Raw genomic sequence first — 17,115 nt, 5'->3', positions numbered from 1 at the left:
TGTCACCTTAGCAGTAGTGTTAAGAATTACAGCGAGCCCCAGGCTGGCGCGCAGTAATGTGAAACTCTTCCCTCCTAGCTCAGCGCTGTACAGCACGCTAGACAGCACAGCATAGCAGGGATAGCAGGACGAGAAACAACGCGGATTGAGTGTCACAAGTGCAGTGCAGTGTGTAATGAGATATCCCATTAATCGAGAAGCTTTTACGAACCCAAGTCTAGAGAGCAAAGTAGGTAGGTAGGTAGGTAGGTCGTCCTGTAACGGCATCGCCAAATGCGGCCGGGCAAATAAGAGTCGTAAGAAGCAGAAGAGTCCGAACACCTCATAGCTATGCAGAAAAGCCTCCACGAGGCGGGAGTGCAAGAGACGGACAGAAAAGACATACTAAGGAGGGTTACCAACGCCGAGTCCGACCAACACCCAGCTAATGTAAAGAAAACAGATTTGGTCGTTCTGGTACATAGAGTACAGATGCATCATGGCAACGGGTCGCAGAGCGCAAGACGCTCTACTACGCGTCATGCTGTTGCTGCAAAACGCCATGGTGCTTCTCGCCCTCCTGACTCTGCCGCGCAACCTGCATACTCTTCCGAACCTGCATATCCGCCTTCGTCTTTGTCATCAGCGCATCGCGAATATCCTGCTTGCCCCTCCTCATCCAGTCGTCAAAGCTCTTCTGGCTCAGCGGCCACAGCACCTGGTTCTGCGCGCTACGCATGAAGCTGCTGGGCCCGCCGACCTTGGGCGCCGGGTTGCTCATCGTGTAGTCGAGGTCGCACTCGAGCTCCTCGCAGTAGGCCTCGAGCGGTAGGTCGTTGACGTCCATGCCGAACGGGTTCTCGATCTCGCGGCCGATGGCGGCGATGCCTAGGATGATGTACGCCGCGAAGATGCAGCCGGGGATTGTCACCCAGCGCAGGTCGTCCCAGAGCTGGAAGGGCAGCATCATCACGTAGACCCAGGTTATCTGCGAGATGGCGATGGAGTAGGCGATGGGGAGCGGGGTTTGCAGGACGCGCTCGACGCCGACGAGGACTTCGTTGAGTTGCACGACGGAGGTGACTTTACCGCTACCGTTAGCACATGCGTTCAAACTCCAGGTTTAAAAGGCATCAGAGGGAGAGCGTCGACTCACTAGCTTGATTCTGGTACAGACCGCACTTGAGCGTCTCGTTGTCGATGAGGCTCTGCACGTATGCGGAAAGGTGGTTCAAGATCTCGAGCGGCAGATTACCGAGCGGCTTCTTGGAGCGCTTGATCCTCTTGCGCGGATTCGACTCGGCGAAGGTGACGCCCAGGTACTCGCCGACGGCCTTCATCTTTCCGTAGTCGCGTGGAGGCGGGATCTCAGGCTCGGCGGCTTTGGCGAACGTTTCGAGGTACTGCACGCGCTCTTTCAGGTCGTAGTAGTCGATGCCGGGCTCGAAGCGCAGCTTGTGCATGACGGCGCGGGCGTAGGCGACGATGAGGTTGAGTGCCGTTCTAGACGTTACTGTTAGTCGTGGTTCCCCTGTATATATCAGACTGAGGTAAAGAAACGCAAACGCACACTTTCGCCAGCAAATCCTCCTTCCCGAGCTCGCCCTCACGCTCGCCCGCATGGATCCAAACCGTGCGGGCCAAATTCTGGCCCACGAAGAGCAACTGCGACCAGTACCTGCGGCCCTCGGTATACCGCTCGTACGCGCTGCTCGTGCGGAACGAGATGGCGAGACCAACGACGAAACCGAGGACGGTGAGCAGCATGTTGCTGACCTTGAGCTGGTAGACGAATTCGGAGAGGATGGTGATGGCGGTGGACCAGGCGGCCACGACGGCTAGGGGGAGGATCATCTTGGGCAGAACGGAGCCGTGCATGCGCAGGAAGAAGGGCCATTTGCTGTGCTTGGACATGTCGCGGGGACCGACCTGGGCATCTTGTTAACCTTGCCGCCGTGGGGAGCTGGGATTTTGGGAGGGGGATGCGTACAAAGTAGTCCCCAGCGTCCAAAGTCCCGTCAGTCGGCTTCCGCGAAGGCGGCAGGTACGTCGTCTTCCTCGCACGCCACGAACGCGGCGACATGGGCGCCTCGTGGACGCTGCCATTGCTGCTGTCAGGCACCTCGATGGCCGAGGGCCTGAGAGTCTTGCTGCCGTCGGTAGAGGTAGATGGCATCCTTTCACAATGGCTCGTTTTCGCTCCCTCTTGCTGATCGAAATGTAGGGCAACTGTCCAGCAGCTGGAAAGAAGATCAAGATCCGAAGATTCCCAATCGAAGGAAGATAAAAAGCGGGGACAGGAGAAGTCAGATCGCGGACTTATAAAGGAAGGGAGTGGCAAAGAACAAAGGAGGGGGAAACGCGCAGCCGCTCAAAAAAGTGGTCAATTGCAAGGGGAACGGGCATCTGAGGAAGATATACGGTACTGGGCAAAGATTTTCCCAAATGGGGGCCCAGACGAGCCAGGCAAAGCTGAAGTTGCATGCATCCCCGAAGCACGCACCAGCATGTCAGACACACGCATGCCAGGTGGGCTAACTGAAAAATGGCGCTCTGTGCACAAACGGGTGTGTACGGGGCGGCCCCTGCGTCTGCCTGCCCCTGAAGGAGGCGTCGCAGGCGTCCAATTGCGGCGGGCATCGTTCGACGGGGTGTGCGTGGTGAGGCAGCAAGGAGGGCGTGTTTCATAAAACAACAGTCGCTAGCCTCAAAGTCGCGGTGCCAAGCCCGCGGCACTACTGCAGCTGCACCCTGCAGGAGCCAGAAGCCAGCAGAGAAGGCCTTTTTTTAGCCCCCAACGCCTACAGCGTATGTAATATGTACTGTGCCCATTGTTCTGTTTGAGACGAGCAGCGCCTGCGGGCTTTATCGATTGTGCTGCGGTACGCTTAATAATCTGTACTGGAGGGGGCGAGAATGGGTCTGGTGAACGGTGAGGAGGAATGAATGCACATGCGCCATGCGCATGAACAGATCAGCGACGGAATGTGCACAGTGCTGTGTGTAGATCGGAGGTTCTAGACAAGCGGAGCACAGAGCATGAAAAAAGGGCGAAGCGGTGTCGTGTGCGTTGCCGAGCACTGGGCCGAGCCGTCAACGGCAACCCCTGAATGCTCTGGCAAATGGGAGCGCACGCGGCGACAGACGTCGGTGTTCCTCTCATCAAAGTGTCGGGAACCATCAATTTTCGACGCGTCAGTTAATAAGCTCCTCGGGATGCCGAATGCTACATACCTATCTCACGAGAGACTTTGCCCTCTAGAGCGTAGAGACTGGTGACTACGGTAACGCAAGCCTTTCGAACTAGAAGTACACTTGGCTGCATACTGCATCTTCCGTACTGTAATGCTCACTCACCACCCAACCCTCGCAGCAATCCGCCGCCGCTCAGCCTGCCCTCTTTCCAATTCGAGCCGCAATTCGCGCACCCGCCACGTCTCCTCGTTGACACACACCCTCACTCTCTTGATCCGCTCGAGCAGCACCTGATAGAAGCTGCCTTTGAAGTCTTCGCCCGCCCATATCCGCTGCCACACGTCGACCAGCTCGCGCGCCACCGTGCGCGGATGCACGAGCCCGTCCCGGACGCCGTCGGCGGGGAAGTCCTCGTCGAGGTATTTCTCCTTTGGGACGTTCGGCGGGGTGACGACGTTGAGGACGAGTTCTTCGATGGTGAGCTCGTGCGCCGTGTCCTTGCAGCTGGCGAAATCGGGCCCTTTCTCGAAGATGCGCTTCAGCGCTGCGCAGATGGCCCAGGAGGTGCGGTCTGGCGGACTGCTGTTGCGGAGCCATTTCGCCGAGCGGTCGCCCACGAGGCGGATGTCGACCCAGAGTTGGTGGATCGCCGTTGAGGAGCTTCGACTTCGACATGCGAGGCACCCGATGCGGTGCGAGCAGGTGAGATATCTGTCCATGACCCGATCCACCCAGCCCGGCATCCTCAGTTTCCCGTCGTGAAAGCTCCTCCTCGTTTTCACCAGCGGCATCGCAAGCCAGGTGAAGTAATGGAAGCTCTCGTCCTCGGCGATGCAGTCCAGCCTCACAGCCATCAGTCCCTTCCTCTTCGCCCGTTCAATCGCCTCCCCCATCTCCGCGTAGATCTGGCGATTGCACACTAGTAGATTCGCACAGGTGCTCGGCGTCTGCTCCAGCGAGTACGCGCACCCATACTCCCCTCGCACACTACTCTGCGGCTCGAAGATCCGTCTGAAGCGGAACAACCACTGCGCCTCGCCCAGCGTGGGCCGTGGCCTCTCGTGCGTGATCACCGCCATGTACACCATATCTCTCAGTTCCCTGGGCAAATCGAAGAATTGCGCCATCTCTTCTTCCCCCGTTCTGGCTCGATTGGAGCAAATCCGATGCGCACGCGGGTCCACGGGTAGATATCGGCCGCTGACGAACGAGGAAAAGGTCGCGCGACCAAAGCAATCCTTTCGTCAAATAATCTGGCTCGTCCAGGATAGCGCCCCGGCAGGATATGCAGGTACGCCCGCTTCTAGTCTAACAGGCCGGTTTGCGTTGTCGCGCTGCGCTGTCCCGTCTGCTGTTTCAGATGTGCCGATGCGTAAGAGATTTGTTTCGTCCCAGGCACAGCAGCCAGGAACACGTCGGTTTCGGTAGGTCCGCAGGGCAGGCCAGCTCGGGCCATATAGGGTAAAAAGCCAACCAGCCCAAGCACGTCTGCTGATCGCCGGAAATCCCAAAAGATCACGGGCGTCAAAGAGGCGGAAAGGCGAGGCGGAAAGGCGAGGCGGAAAGGCGAGGCGGAAAGGCGAGGCGGAAAGGCGAGGCGGAAGGAGAGCTGCACCCAGCCGTTGGCAACCCAGCCCAGGAGATGCACGCGCTTTTATCCAGAGCTCTCGATCGGAGCCCGGCGTTTGCGCGCGCGCTCCCAAGCACACCACGCGAGGCGAAGCATGACATGACAATCCACAGGGGACGGACTTGACAGTTCTTGTCGTGTGGTGACGACACTGCACAGCGATCCGAAGACGCCCGACGCTCGCTAAGCCCTCCCCATGTCCCAGCCCAGCCTAAATCCCCCCATCGCATCAGCGAAACAACTACAAAGCCGCCCATCTCCCGGCCTATCTCATCCATACCCGCTTTCTCCCCGCGCGCGGGGATTAGTATTCCCAGCGGAGAATAAGCGCCAAGGAGGATTCCTGCTTGCTGACTTTCGTAGTGCATTCTGCACCTTCTTCTTGGAGGACTCTTGGGATACGGAGCGAGTGAGTGATACGGCAGAGGGGGACCCGTCGTTGTGGTGGGGCTCGCCATCCAGCCATGGGGCATTGCTGCGCGACCGACCGACGAAATGCATCCATCTGCCCTGCTTGATATTGAGGCGTGGGTGATGTGTAGTCTCTGTCCCTGGAGGATTGGTAAGCTTTCTCCAGACCAATGCATGTGTATAGGTTCGGCCGAAGAAGCTGTCAAGCGCGCGTTGAGTGCGCGTGGAGTGCGGTGCTTCTTGCCCTGGTATTCTTTTTTATAGTGCCATGTAGCTTCACATGCCTACTCGTCGAGAGAGAGGGAGAGCATTAACATATCGATTTGCATGCCCGTCTGTTGCGCCGGCCTTCCACAAAGGGATGATGTGTCAGCCTCCTACAGATGGATAGCGACGATCTTATTGACATGCACGTCTAGTCATCATCGCACCAGGACGTGGCTGGGAAATAGATCCAGCCGAGTGGGACGAGAAGAACCAAACAAAACATTTGAAGCGAAAACTCTAGGGTATTAGAAACGCATATGCATTGCCTGCCTAAAGGCTATTCAGACCGATACGTCGCACGCATTATAGCTCGCACAACGGCCGTTGTCGAATGAAATCCACACCCGCTTTTGTCGTCCCTGGTCCCTCCCAATGACAGCCTTGATCATCCCGCAGTATATACATATGCTCTTTCGAAGGCCCAAAGACCCATCCCCACGTCAAATCGAGTCGAAGCTTAGACAGTCTTCTCGCGTTCGGAAGCACCCTTGATGAAGCCAGAGAGGTCGCCAACTACCCATACGTCAGTGATCGTGGTCTAGATCAGCAGGAAAGAGACTCTTACCGGGCACGCTAAAGGGAAAGTCCAAGCTCGCCAGCATGATGGCAATGAAGATCCACCACCCAAAGATACAAGTACTGAACGCGAAGGCGCCACCAGCCGTCTGCAGTCTCGTTGCCAGGGCCGTGTTGCCGGTGTTGAGCGCATAGTATGCGCCAGCGAGAAGGCCGAAAGCGATGACGAGGGTGAAGAAGATCATGAAGAAGCAGAAGTTTGTGCGCAAGGAGCAGATGAGATAGACGAAGCACATGACAGCCATGGCGATGAAGAAAAATGCTGTTGCGTGTGTCAGCTAAGTATTCAAGGATAGCGAAAAGCAGCAATGACACCAGGGAGCCAAAGTCCCGCTACTTACCGAAGCTGGAGCGGAACCCAACGGTGTTCAGGCCATCCGCTGGGTTATCGGTCGTGGAATACGCGCCGTAAGCATTGTAAAAGGGTTGTAGAGTCCCCGCAAAGCCGAGCCAGAAGGCGCCGAAAGAGCCAAAGACTACAAAGGGGAAGGTGTTGCCGATGATCCACTGTGTTGTAGTGTCAGCACTGATCGGCATCCATGTATCGGTGATGACGGAGAGAAGAGGGGGACATACTTCACCGAGAGCGCCGAGGATCATGAGCAAGCCGCCAAAGAAGAAATACGTCGCAGTGCCCGCTGCACCATTGCCTCCAGCGCCTCGCCACCCCATGAGATCCATGCTAAGAGGCGTGAGAGAGAGCAGGAAGCCGATGAGTGCCCTGTCGGGGTTAGAGAGCGTCTCCATGGACGCGACGTGAGGCCTAGGGGACGTACAAGGGCGTTGGGTTGCCGACAGTTTTCCGCAGGTCGCCATGCACCCTATTCTGAGGGGAAAGATAGAGCTTCTCGAATAGCTCAGGCGAGATGGATATGCTGCCTGCGGTCCGAATCTTCCTCAGAGCGGCATCAGAGTCATGGCCCGCGTCCAAATGGGTATGATAGCCTGCAAACGTTGTTACCACAGATGTATAACGCGGGGTGAATAGCGAAGACAATTACCATTCTGACTGAAGTCTTTCTCTAATGGTGCATCGCCCGTATGGGGTGTAGGTGCGGTGAGGTTCTCGTTATTTTGGGTTACTTGGTGAGCCATGGTACCGGTGGGGGATAAGACAACAAGAAATGGAGGCCTGCAGAGCAACAAAGAGAAGTAAGGGAGATTTATTAAAGACCCGCAGCCGTATTACCAGACCTGTGGAACCCACGTAGAAGCGCTGAAGTTTCGCAAAAGGTGGGAAGCCGGGGGTGGCGGGTCCTGAGCTCTTTCAAATAGTGAGGGATGCACCTCATAGCGGCTCCGCACTGACGCTGTTCGCACACGTCCATCACTAGCCTGGAATTGGCATCCTGGCCATACTTGGAGCGATCAGCCTAGACCATTTCTCCTTTGAAGGAGCGGGCAATAATGCTAGGATGAGGAGTAAACCTGATGCCCTAGCCTGCGTCTGGGAGGAGCTGTGGTCCGAATGGCTCCACTTTGTCGGACGAGCGAAGGTTGGACCAAATCAGATTTAGTGTTTCAGCTTCCTCGTTTCCTGGATATTCCTCAGGTCCGCTGCCCTGGCTTAGGGAAGGACCGGAGAACGCCCGTCAACGGCGGGTAAGGATCGCTCGTATGGCATGTCTCCCAAGACGTTGGAATCGCCGGTCTCGCACCGCAGCTCGACGTACAGCTCATCCATGAAGCAGAGGGGTGGAGATGGACGATGAGCGGACGGAACACGCCTGGCATGGCCAGTGGAGCGGTGCATGATCTCATGCTTGCTTGCCATTGGAGGCGCGAGCCGGCTCTGCGGAGAGGAGTGGAGATGAAGACACGCGTGGTACGTCTGGGGGTTGTGCGGAGAGAGGCTAGACTGAGTAGGTGCAGGGAAGTGAGGAGCTAGAGGGAGATCCATCCTTGGTCTTACGGGGGAGACTTTGCGGGGAAGTTAGCGTGCCTCTTAACTCCGCTATGCTCGACTCTATGCAAGCGTTATTCCCAGACATCATGTTGGCCAGGGCGCCGAGGCCTGCAGCCTTTTCTGGCATCTATTATTGCTGAGAGATTCCGTCTCGAGCTCCCAAGAAGCTTGTTGATTCATGGCGGTCTTGTGCGGTCAAGCGAGTCGTACACGAGGACTCGCATGATGTAACTGGAGATGCGGCTCAGCACAGCAGAACCGGGGCCGTCGTGCATGGGGGCATCGCGCTTTCGGACGCCGAGGCGTGGGTGGTTGGTCTCTCGGTCCAAGGGTTGTTGCTAGCTGCGGTGGTGTGAGTGTGGGTTGGCGAGTCGAGTTGTTGCGTTCATCCGATGGCGCTTCGGATGAGGGAAAAGACGCCGTTCCGCAGCGCGCTATTCCCGACTGGGTACGGCCATGGCGAGATTGGCAGCTGCCATTCGCCAACTCCTTAAACTCTGAAGGTTTGTCAGGCAGGGCCGCTCGCCAAAGGGTACGTACTGGGCGCTCGTGGGATGCACCGCATACGGGGTGCACGGAGGAGCATGGATCCGAGTTTCCTCGCTCGTCGGCGGAGTGGAAAGGCTCCATGAGGATCACCACTCTCCGCAAAGCTTCGTGAGCTTGTCAAGGCAGAGGGCTTGTAGATAGAAGGTATGGCTTTTATGCTAGTCATGCCCTTGATGTTCCCAAGCTCCCCTTATATGGACTGTCATGTTCAGTAATATCTTAGCCCCCCGAGGCTGCTTACCGCACGACCTCGCGGATTGTAAGAAAGCCCTTTAACCACGGCCTGGCCCTTCTTCCCACGACCAGGCGCAGATCACGGCCGCCGACTTCGCTGCTCCCTCCACGACCACATCCGCTCGCAGTCTCTGCCTCGGCCCACGCGTCCTCCCTTCTCCATTCTCCCTCAACGAACAAAACAACAGCTTCGAAGGAGACCCTCACTCCACCCGCAACCTCCCTTGCTCGGTGATGTTCCCTCGAGCGTCCGTCTCCGGCCGCGATTCTACGATATGCTGCATCGCTACGAGCGGCAATCCACCCACTGTTCAGGCAGGCCCGTCCTCTGAAAAGACGAATGCAGATTGTCATCAGCCCATCGAAGCGTGTCGCGGTTGCGGCACACCGAGGGATGACTAGGGGACGCTGTTATCGTGAAAAATCGGCGAGTACCCAACAAGCACCACCCCTCCCAGGCGCCTCGGTGATGCCGAATATCCTCCTTCCGACGCGGAGAGACAGGTGTCTATCGATCGAACACGCGTCTCACCGTACTCCGCTCCAATCATGTAGACATCGCAATCAGGAGACCATATGAGACGAGACGAGGCATCACAAGAAAGAAATAAGAGAGTAGTGCATTGACGCAGAAAGAGTCGTATAGGCCCAAAGGACTGCAGGTCATACCTAAGGTCCCACTCACTGTCACCCTTGGGCTCAGTGCCTTCTCCCAGCAGTTGCTGCCCTTCACCGTGGATAGATGGATCTCCCTGCCCAACATTGCGTTTATGCCATCCTGTTATTGCATAGCCGGAGAACCCGCGCAGGCGCAAGTCTTCGCACTGCTACACGCACCCACAAAACCCAGTGAGTGGGCAGGTGCTCAGCCAGGCGTGAATTTCGGGGGCCCACCGTGGTGCTCGCCGTCTGTTGATGTCAGCTAGGGAGGGTAGGAACTTTGCAGGGTTAAGGGCCACGCACAGTAGCATCAGGATTATCTCCACCACCTGTCCTGAATAGCGTACACTCCTTGACCCTATGATCTGTTCCGAGCCTGGCCGCATAGTCGACGCTGGTGCAGCCTGGTTCGGCCGAGCATGACTTCATGCAGCCTTTGAAGCTCCCGTCCGTGGCTTTCCGAATCTTAGTCGAAGCACTGTACCCAGCGATACTGCGCGCCTGGTAGTGAACCTTGAAGAAGGTGCCATCTGCGGCTGTATAGGTCTTAACCACGGTCTTGCCGAGCAGACACAGCCCGACGAGGATCACCTCAGTTATACCGCCACAAAGCTTCCCATCTGTGTGCGCCAGCAGTCCATATGACATGCATCTTCGGCAGGCAATCGATTGCGTAAGAAGCCAGAAAAGCCACATCCCGAGGAAACTCCCTCCTCATAGGTCTTCTCAACGTCGTCGAGAAACAGCATCCTACAGTCACTGTAAGAAACACTGCGGCGACAACGGCGCTGAACATCCTTCCTTGGAGGTAGGCTCAAGCTCTGAGTGTCCCCGTCTGTCACTTCGAGAGAGAGCGGTGAGCGAGCTTGCCAGGTTGCCACCGACCCAATTTCTAAAAAGGTCGGTATCACGTCGATCGCATTCAATGTAGAGGTTGTACGAGTCTCCGAGACCCGTTTAAGCTTACGGCTAGCCCCGCGTTGTACAAGATCAGCCCGTTTCAAGAGCTTTGAGATCGCCATATACGCCTATGCAAAGCCGTACCAAGAACGGGGGGTGAGACCATGTACAGAGCGAACTGTGGTAAGCGCTCGTGGGTTGGCCACCGCAGGGTTTGCTGCAGAGGACCGAGAATCGAATATCCCCTTTTCTTGACGGATCGCGGACTCTTTTGTCGCTTCTAATTATGCGCAGTAGTCGGAATCACATGATACTAGGTGATTGGTACGGTTGGTGACTTTTCAGGCCCTGCGGCGCCCATATAGGGAATTGAATGTTGCGGAAGGGAACACCTGCAGCCCCGGAATAAACTCAGCAACGCGCCACATGACTTTGCCTACCATCGAGTCCTGCAGAGAAGATCAGCAACACTACACATAAGCTCATAACGAAAATCTTATCCTAGTCTGCGTATGCCGCCGCAGCGCGTTTTCCTCAATGTAGCGTTGTGTGGTATGGAAGTCAGTCCCTGGGCTACCGGTGTACCTAGGTAGAGAATCGAACAACGGTTCGTGTACGGAACGTCTAATTGAAGAGTGAAACGAAAAGAAAGACACAGAGTACCTAGGTACGAGTAGAAGGGGGCGGAGGACTGTGACTGTGCTAAGAATCCCGCGCCGAGTACCCCCGGTCGTGCTTTCCATTCGAGCGTGTCCGTCAACGTCATCAGTGCGCGTGTCGCTCAGCAGAATTTCGGAACATGCTTCTACAACATCTTTCTAAGCATGCTTGGACAGAGATTGGAGAGGAGCAGGAGAGGGAACGTGTGTGGCTATGGATTGGTAGAGGTATACAAATTGGTGAGCACAGGCTATTGGCAGTCCGGTACTTGACCATGTAGCTGGACTATGCTGACGTGACTGCAACAGGCCGCTGCCGGGGGGTTGAGCGGCGGTATCCCTTTCTTGGGAATCGCTATCACAGAGCGGATGGTGTCCTTAGGGCGCGCTATCGCTGAGCGGAGATGTGTGAAGCCGGCCGTGTTGCGTCTGGAGATGGCTTCGCAGCGGGAATAGGCTGAGTGGAGAGGGCCTGCCTTCTCTCTCCTTCTACCTCTCCTTCTCGGCATCTTTCGCCATCTCCTTCGCCAGCCAATCGGCCTCTTTCATCATCTCCTCCTCAGTCCTCGGCTTCCGATTCTCGTCGGCGTCGACGGCCGGGAACTTTCCCCTCTGCTCGAAGCTGTTGAGCTGCGCGCGCGCATCGCGTTCCTGGAATTGCCTCCCGAGGTCTCCATCTTCGCCCTCCATCATCGCGTAGATGGCGTCCGGGTTCGACAGGTCATCCTTCTTCCGGGGAATGATGTGGGCGTGCACATGCGGCACACTCTGTCCAGCGTCTATGCCATCCTGTATCGCTATGTTGAGCGCCGAAGCCTCGAACAAGCGCTCAATGGTCCGCGAGACACGCTGCACCGTCATGAACAGGTCCTGGACCTCAGCGGCCGAGAGGTCGTTGAAGCGGGGGACGATGCGGCGGGGCGTGACGAGGACATGGCCCGGCAGGAGCGGCTTCAGATTGACAAGAGCGTACGACAGCGGGGTGAGGTGGAAGACCTGTCGCAGCGTCAACTTGCAAATCTCTGCCCGCTCACGTCATAGCCGCGCGCTGTAGTCGTCGCACGGCAGTCTGACCGACGTTGACGCACCTGGCTGGTTACCACGAAGGTCCCGAATTTGATCACATCCTTTGTTAGCGGCGGCATGCTCCAATGCGGCCGTGAGGATCTTCGTGCCTGCGCGGGCCTTCGTGGGATGTCGATGGAGAGGGAGCGGTCGGTGATCGATCCACTGTCGACTGGAGAGCTTCGGCTCCCGCAGACAGCATCGGGGCCAGGCCGGCGCCGCTGCCCGCGGCATCTTTAGGCGAGGCAGGCTCCCAGGCCAGAACAGGCTTCGAGCCGTCAGCTGAACAGCGCAACTCGACCCCAGCACAACAACGCGTGCAGCGACTCTGCAAATTTATTCGCGTGAACCCTCCACCTCCATCGTGGGGTGTGCATGCAGCTGTGGGGGACGGCCTGGTTGCGCAATCTATCCTCCCCGCGAACCGTATAAATCCATTGTCCACCGGCCAGGCGTGGGCAAGTCCGTCTTTCACCACTCCCAAGCCGCCTTCATCTGATCGCCCGCCGTTTTTGCTCTTTTGTTGTGGACCCCGAGTGGAGCCTCATTGCTTTCTCATCTTCCAAGAGCTTGGCTGTCGAGGCTCGCGCAGCCGTCTGCGAGTAATAGCCCGCCTCCCCACCTCTCCGAGACGCTCACGAAAGACTGCGCCTTGCCGTAGGCAGCTGCACATCGCACCCCCACTGTTCCCTTCATCGCCTCAAGAAGTGCGGCTCTTGGCTGGCAGAAAGTGTCTGAACAAGCGTTTCGTTTCGACCTTCTCGAAACGTATTTATAACGAGGAAAGCTTCTGCTCGTCCATACCTTTCCGCCCACACCCGGCTCACCTGCCGATTTCTCGCCAGAGGACGAGAGTTTTAAAAGACAGGAACGCCCTCTATACACACCGGCATCACTCGACTCCCTGGTAGCGGACTACCGCGCTCCCTCGAGCCTCGCGACCTGAATTCGACGGATCCGATTGACCTCCCGCCTCTACATACACTCTTCGCAACAAACGCTCCACCGCAATGGACATCACCCAGTCCTCCCGCCTCCACTTCCACATGCCCTCTCCAACCGCCGAGGAGAAAATATCCCTCGCCGCCAGCAGCACAGTCTACACATACCACTGCCTCTGCACGCACCTGCTCCTCGCCACAACCACTCCTCTTCCCTCCCTACCAACGCGCGAACACTCCTGCGACAAAGCCCATATAATGCCGCTGCCCCCGCCACCCACCGCGTCCACCAGGGCTGCGAAGGCCGAGCTGCCTCGATCGGATCACTATGGACTGCTCCTGTCCACGCGGCTAGACGCTAAGCCCGAGATGATAACGAGCGATGAGGGCTTCGAGAAGCGGTACCTTCAGCGGTGTGGACGGTGCAATCTCGTGGTTGGATACCAGTTGGACTGGCAGCAGTTCGCGGGAGACCGGACCGGTCGACGCGAGGATCTCGTCTTCCTGCTTCCGGGCGGCTTCGTCTCGACGAGCGAGATGGTCATGGGGAAGACGCCTTCCCAGGGCAGCATTGGCCTGGTTGGCGTCGCCGAGGTCAAGGCTTGATTGACTCGCTTCCCGCCTACACAGCAGAAGGAGCCTGGAGTTGATTTTACGAATCTCATTGGCATGTAAAGATTACGACAGTCTTTTTTTTTTTGGCGTATTCTGGACCTTTCAACATTCGAAGGACGAATGGTTTGGTGTGCTTTCAACGGATCTTTGGCATGTTTTTACACTAGATACCCCATTGGCGAACGCGCAGGGCTTCTCATGCTACACCAAGAAAGCCTCGATAGACGGCGTTTGCAAATGGACCCAAAAACAGAGGTCTTTTCTTCCATTTCCCATGCATGTCCTGCGCGCTCGCTCGCTCTGCTACTCCGCAACCAAGACAATGTGATGATGAACTCAATGTACATCCAACGCCGGTGTTGTTGCCCGCATGCTAAGACCCATCAATCCATCTCGTGTCGTACACGCCGTGCTGAGGGGGTAAATCGTGGGGAATCGGGTCGAAGTGAAGAAAGGAGGAAAGAAAGAAAGCGTAGAACCGGGGTCTAGTTCTCAGCGATCGTCTTGACGAATTCTGCACAGCACACAAAACATTAGCCGAACTTCTCATCTCACACTTCCAACAAGCCGTCCCTCAACTTGCTCTCTCTGTATGCATGCGCACGGAGGAAAGTAAAGTGAGTAACTCACCCCGATAATCCACCTCATTGTTCCCCGTGTCAATCGTGCTCTTGAACAGCTCCTCGACCTCCTCCTCGCTCATCTTCTCGCCCAGATTCGTCAGGATGTACTTGATCTGGCCCTTGCCCACGAAGCCGCTGCGGTCCTTGTCGAACACCTGGAAGCCGCGGATGTACTCTTCGATGTCGAACGGCTCGCGGAAGCCGCCGGGGCGGTTGAGGATCTTGCTGAAGGTTTCGAAGTCGACTGGCAACGAGAATGGCGCTTGTCAGTGGTATTGAAACGGGGCTGAAGGATGTGTGGGCTGGAAAGGAAGGGAACTCACAGTCTGCGCCGAGGCCGCGCTCGAGATCGGCAATCTCAGCGAGCGTCGGGTTCTGGCCGCAGGCGCGCAGCAGGTCGCCCAGCGCGGCGCGGTCGACGCGCCCGTTGCCGCGCTTGTCGAAGAGCTGGAAGGCTTCGCGGTAGTTGGTTGAGGCCTGGGAGTGGTTATCCATTGCTGTTCTTTAGTGCCGCTTCTGCAGCGCAGCGCGGGTGCGGTGGTGTTTGTGTGTGTGCGGGTAGAGTGTGCTGTGCTGCGCTGTGCTGTGCTGTGGTTGACGTCGAATCGAACTTTCCAGTCCAGCGGCACGGGGAAAGAACGTGGGCAAAGGGCGGGGTGCGGTGCCATGTGATCGCGCGGGCAGGCCAGCTGAACTCACCATCGTGTTTATTCCTTCCCACGAACAAAAGTATGCGTCGAGAATACTGGGGATTGCGGGCCCGGAAGGTGTGGTCAAAGAGGAGGAGGGGTGCGAGAGGGAGATTTCGGTGTTTGATAAAGGGCTGAGCGGGGACCAGGGGGTGCGACGAGCGGCCTTGTTGTGCCCTGCCCGTCGTCGTGGAAACGGCCTCCTGTCTTCCAAGCTCAGCCTTGCACTTCACGTGCATTCCCTCTTCCTTTTTTTGATCAGTCATCCTCAATCTTGAGATACGGTCTTGTCCTTCAGCTGAGCTCACTTCCATCTTATTTCTCAGTCCACCAAAGCCTTGCCCAAACCTTGGCCTTTCACCCTCAGCTATGAACTCTCGCAGCATAACCCAGCCCTCAGCACTACACACCCCGCAATCCACGAGCCAGCCCGCCTTGCACACATCCCTGGAGGCTACGCACAGTCTCGACCCTTCTCTTGGACGCCGTTGAAAAAGTCAGACGTCCAGCTCTGGGGAAGACCAATACGAGATCCCGTTTTCGTGTGGCGGACTGCACCTTGCTGCCGAGCTGAACTCCACTTAGTCGCTATTCGCCAGTCGGCTTCAGACACCACATAGGGCTCAGAATAACTTCAGCTGGCTGGGCGTTGGCGGGCGGTGGCTGCGTGAATGGAGTTTTGACCTCGTTCAAAATGCGATGTATTTTTTGGTGTTCCTTCTTGGAGCTTTGTCTTTTTCTTGTTCTCTTCTCTTCTCTCCACATCTATCACTTCTTCTCCTTGTCAATTGATTCGAATACACGTCAATTGAGCCCTGGGTGTATTAGGCTGTACGATTCTCAAGATGCTCCGCTCCCCTCTCCTCCTCGCGGCCTTCCTCACCACCACCGCAAACGCCCAAACCCTCATCGAAGCCATTTCCAAAATCCCCACCCTCTCCAACTTCACCGCCTTCTACCAAGCCAACGAGCCCTTCGCAAACGCACTCTTCGCCAACTCCTCCAACTACCCCATCACCGTCCTCTGTCCCAATGACGACGCCTTCGCCGCCTTCCAGGCCCAATTCGGCATCCCGCTCACCGACGCCCCGCCAGAAACGCTCCTCGAGCTCGTGCAGTACCACACGCTGGTCTCAAATCTCAGCGCGGACAACTTTACAGACGACGGCGGCAAGGGCGTAACGACTCCGACGCTTCTGACGAACGAGATGTTCAACAACAGGAGCGTAGGGACAGAAATGGCGTCGCGGTTCGGCGGCGCAGCGCGCGCGAGCGGCCAAGTAGTCTTCATAAAAAGCGAGAAGACAGGCGGCAGTGCTAGGAGGTTTCTCCTCTCGCGCCAGTCGAACGGCGTGTCGCAAGCCAGCGTCCGCTCGGGCCTGCAGTCCAACGTCAATCTCACCACGCTGGACGACGCCGAGGGCCTCTGGGACGGTGGTCGCTTCCACATCATCGACGGCCTGCTCACGCCGCCCACCATGTGCAGCACCACGATCCGCAACGCGAAGCTCACCGGCCTCGATACGGCGCTGAACCGCACCAAGCTCTGGGACGCGCTCGACGGCGGCAAGAATCTGACCTGCTTGGGCCCGAACGACAAGGCGTTCAGCGACGCCGGGAGTCCGGATCAGAAGCTCAATGAGACGACGCTCACGGGCGCGCTACTGTTCCATACGCTGCCCGAGGTCGCGTATAGCGATTATCTGGTGGATGGACAGGAATTCAAGAGTCTGCAGAATGGGACGGTGAGGGTAAGGATTGAGGGCGAGGGCACGGAGCGTGCGATTTGGTTTAATAATGCGAGGGTGGTGGATGCTAATGTGCTGTAAGTGTTTCTTCTTCTCCTTCTTCTTCTCCTTCTCCTTGCCTGGGAGACAGAAATGTAGTGAGGGCGTGTGAGGGGAGCGCTGACATTGCGGTACAGGACTCATAACGGGCTCATGCACGTGCTCGATGCGGTTATGGTGCCGCTTGAGGAGATGAACGCCACCGCTACACCGAGCGCATCGTCGACACCGACAGCGACGGGGACGGAGACGGGGACGGGGACGGGATCGGCGACAAGCGCTGCTTCGAGTACTGGGGCCGCTGTTGCTACGACGCTGGGCTCAGGCTCATGGAGTTGGACTTTGTGGGCGATACTTGGTACTCTGGTAGTGATGTTAGAGGGCGCAGGAGGAGGGTGGCTGTTGATGGCTTGATGAACTGTTCTTCTC

General features: G+C 57.1%; 11 protein-coding genes across 11 annotated transcripts; 2 read left to right on the top strand and 9 right to left on the bottom strand.

Moving 5' to 3' along the window:
- Positions 1 to 511: 511 nt before the first annotated feature.
- On the bottom strand, positions 512 to 2,155 carry BU26DRAFT_534424 (UPF0187-domain-containing protein; the record flags this gene model as incomplete). The annotated part of the gene is made up of 4 exons (XM_033831217.1): positions 512 to 1,062; positions 1,136 to 1,482; positions 1,550 to 1,908; positions 1,970 to 2,155. 4 exons carry the CDS (start codon positions 2,153 to 2,155, stop codon positions 512 to 514), a joined length of 1,443 nt encoding a protein of 480 aa, XP_033677870.1.
- A 36-nt stretch (positions 2,156 to 2,191) lies between these two features.
- BU26DRAFT_120240 (uncharacterized protein) lies at positions 2,192 to 2,842 on the bottom strand. Its single transcript, XM_033819508.1, has one exon. The coding sequence runs from the start codon at positions 2,665 to 2,667 to the stop codon at positions 2,299 to 2,301; it is 369 nt and encodes a 122-aa protein (XP_033677869.1). The 5' UTR covers positions 2,668 to 2,842; the 3' UTR covers positions 2,192 to 2,298.
- An 862-nt stretch (positions 2,843 to 3,704) lies between these two features.
- On the bottom strand, positions 3,705 to 4,301 carry BU26DRAFT_378650 (uncharacterized protein; the record flags this gene model as incomplete). The annotated part of the gene is made up of 1 exon (XM_033822548.1): positions 3,705 to 4,301. A coding segment is annotated over one exon (597 nt), but the record flags the coding sequence as incomplete, so codon positions are not given.
- Positions 4,302 to 4,499: 198 nt separating this feature from the next.
- BU26DRAFT_120181 (uncharacterized protein) lies at positions 4,500 to 5,502 on the bottom strand. The gene has a single exon (XM_033819507.1). The coding sequence runs from the start codon at positions 5,389 to 5,391 to the stop codon at positions 4,699 to 4,701; it is 693 nt and encodes a 230-aa protein (XP_033677867.1). The 5' UTR covers positions 5,392 to 5,502; the 3' UTR covers positions 4,500 to 4,698.
- A 437-nt stretch (positions 5,503 to 5,939) lies between these two features.
- Positions 5,940 to 7,153, bottom strand: BU26DRAFT_570297 (GPR1/FUN34/YaaH-class plasma membrane protein; the record flags this gene model as incomplete). Its single annotated transcript, XM_033833989.1, has 6 exons — positions 5,940 to 5,995; positions 6,048 to 6,320; positions 6,400 to 6,565; positions 6,635 to 6,779; positions 6,835 to 7,003; positions 7,060 to 7,153. The coding sequence occupies 6 exons, from the start codon at positions 7,151 to 7,153 to the stop codon at positions 5,940 to 5,942; spliced, it is 903 nt and encodes a 300-aa protein (XP_033677866.1).
- A 905-nt stretch (positions 7,154 to 8,058) lies between these two features.
- On the bottom strand, positions 8,059 to 8,909 carry BU26DRAFT_120152 (uncharacterized protein). The gene is made up of 3 exons (XM_033819506.1): positions 8,755 to 8,909; positions 8,505 to 8,702; positions 8,059 to 8,461 (listed from the first exon to the last, which is right to left on the bottom strand). The coding sequence occupies exons 2-3, from the start codon at positions 8,677 to 8,679 to the stop codon at positions 8,160 to 8,162; spliced, it is 477 nt and encodes a 158-aa protein (XP_033677865.1). The 5' UTR covers positions 8,680 to 8,702; positions 8,755 to 8,909; the 3' UTR covers positions 8,059 to 8,159.
- A 512-nt stretch (positions 8,910 to 9,421) lies between these two features.
- Positions 9,422 to 10,453, bottom strand: BU26DRAFT_120019 (uncharacterized protein). The gene is made up of 2 exons (XM_033819504.1): positions 9,711 to 10,453; positions 9,422 to 9,656 (listed from the first exon to the last, which is right to left on the bottom strand). The coding sequence occupies exons 1-2, from the start codon at positions 10,101 to 10,103 to the stop codon at positions 9,516 to 9,518; spliced, it is 534 nt and encodes a 177-aa protein (XP_033677864.1). The 5' UTR covers positions 10,104 to 10,453; the 3' UTR covers positions 9,422 to 9,515.
- A 1,002-nt stretch (positions 10,454 to 11,455) lies between these two features.
- On the bottom strand, positions 11,456 to 12,265 carry BU26DRAFT_534421 (HIT-like protein; the record flags this gene model as incomplete). Its single annotated transcript, XM_033831216.1, has 3 exons — positions 11,456 to 11,962; positions 12,055 to 12,093; positions 12,251 to 12,265. 3 exons carry the CDS (start codon positions 12,263 to 12,265, stop codon positions 11,456 to 11,458), a joined length of 561 nt encoding a protein of 186 aa, XP_033677863.1.
- Positions 12,266 to 12,653: 388 nt separating this feature from the next.
- BU26DRAFT_120097 (uncharacterized protein) lies at positions 12,654 to 13,662 on the top strand. Its single transcript, XM_033819505.1, has one exon. The coding sequence runs from the start codon at positions 13,042 to 13,044 to the stop codon at positions 13,576 to 13,578; it is 537 nt and encodes a 178-aa protein (XP_033677862.1). The 5' UTR covers positions 12,654 to 13,041; the 3' UTR covers positions 13,579 to 13,662.
- A 403-nt stretch (positions 13,663 to 14,065) lies between these two features.
- Positions 14,066 to 14,705, bottom strand: BU26DRAFT_581848 (EF-hand; the record flags this gene model as incomplete). The annotated part of the gene is made up of 3 exons (XM_033834509.1): positions 14,066 to 14,101; positions 14,218 to 14,454; positions 14,534 to 14,705. 3 exons carry the CDS (start codon positions 14,703 to 14,705, stop codon positions 14,073 to 14,075), a joined length of 438 nt encoding a protein of 145 aa, XP_033677861.1. The 3' UTR covers positions 14,066 to 14,072.
- Positions 14,706 to 15,744: 1,039 nt separating this feature from the next.
- On the top strand, positions 15,745 to 17,100 carry BU26DRAFT_510097 (FAS1 domain-containing protein; the record flags this gene model as incomplete). Its single annotated transcript, XM_033827202.1, has 2 exons — positions 15,745 to 16,724; positions 16,824 to 17,100. The coding sequence occupies 2 exons, from the start codon at positions 15,745 to 15,747 to the stop codon at positions 17,098 to 17,100; spliced, it is 1,257 nt and encodes a 418-aa protein (XP_033677860.1).
- Between the last annotated feature and the right edge of the window lie 15 nt (positions 17,101 to 17,115).

The sequence above is a fragment of the Trematosphaeria pertusa genome (genome assembly GCF_010094035.1).
Source record: "Trematosphaeria pertusa strain CBS 122368 unplaced genomic scaffold BU26scaffold_18, whole genome shotgun sequence".
NCBI classification, from domain to species: Eukaryota; Fungi; Ascomycota; class Dothideomycetes; order Pleosporales; family Trematosphaeriaceae; genus Trematosphaeria; species Trematosphaeria pertusa.
The sequence above is the reverse complement of the archived record's forward strand: the minus strand, read 5'-3'. Positions and strand labels throughout refer to the sequence as shown.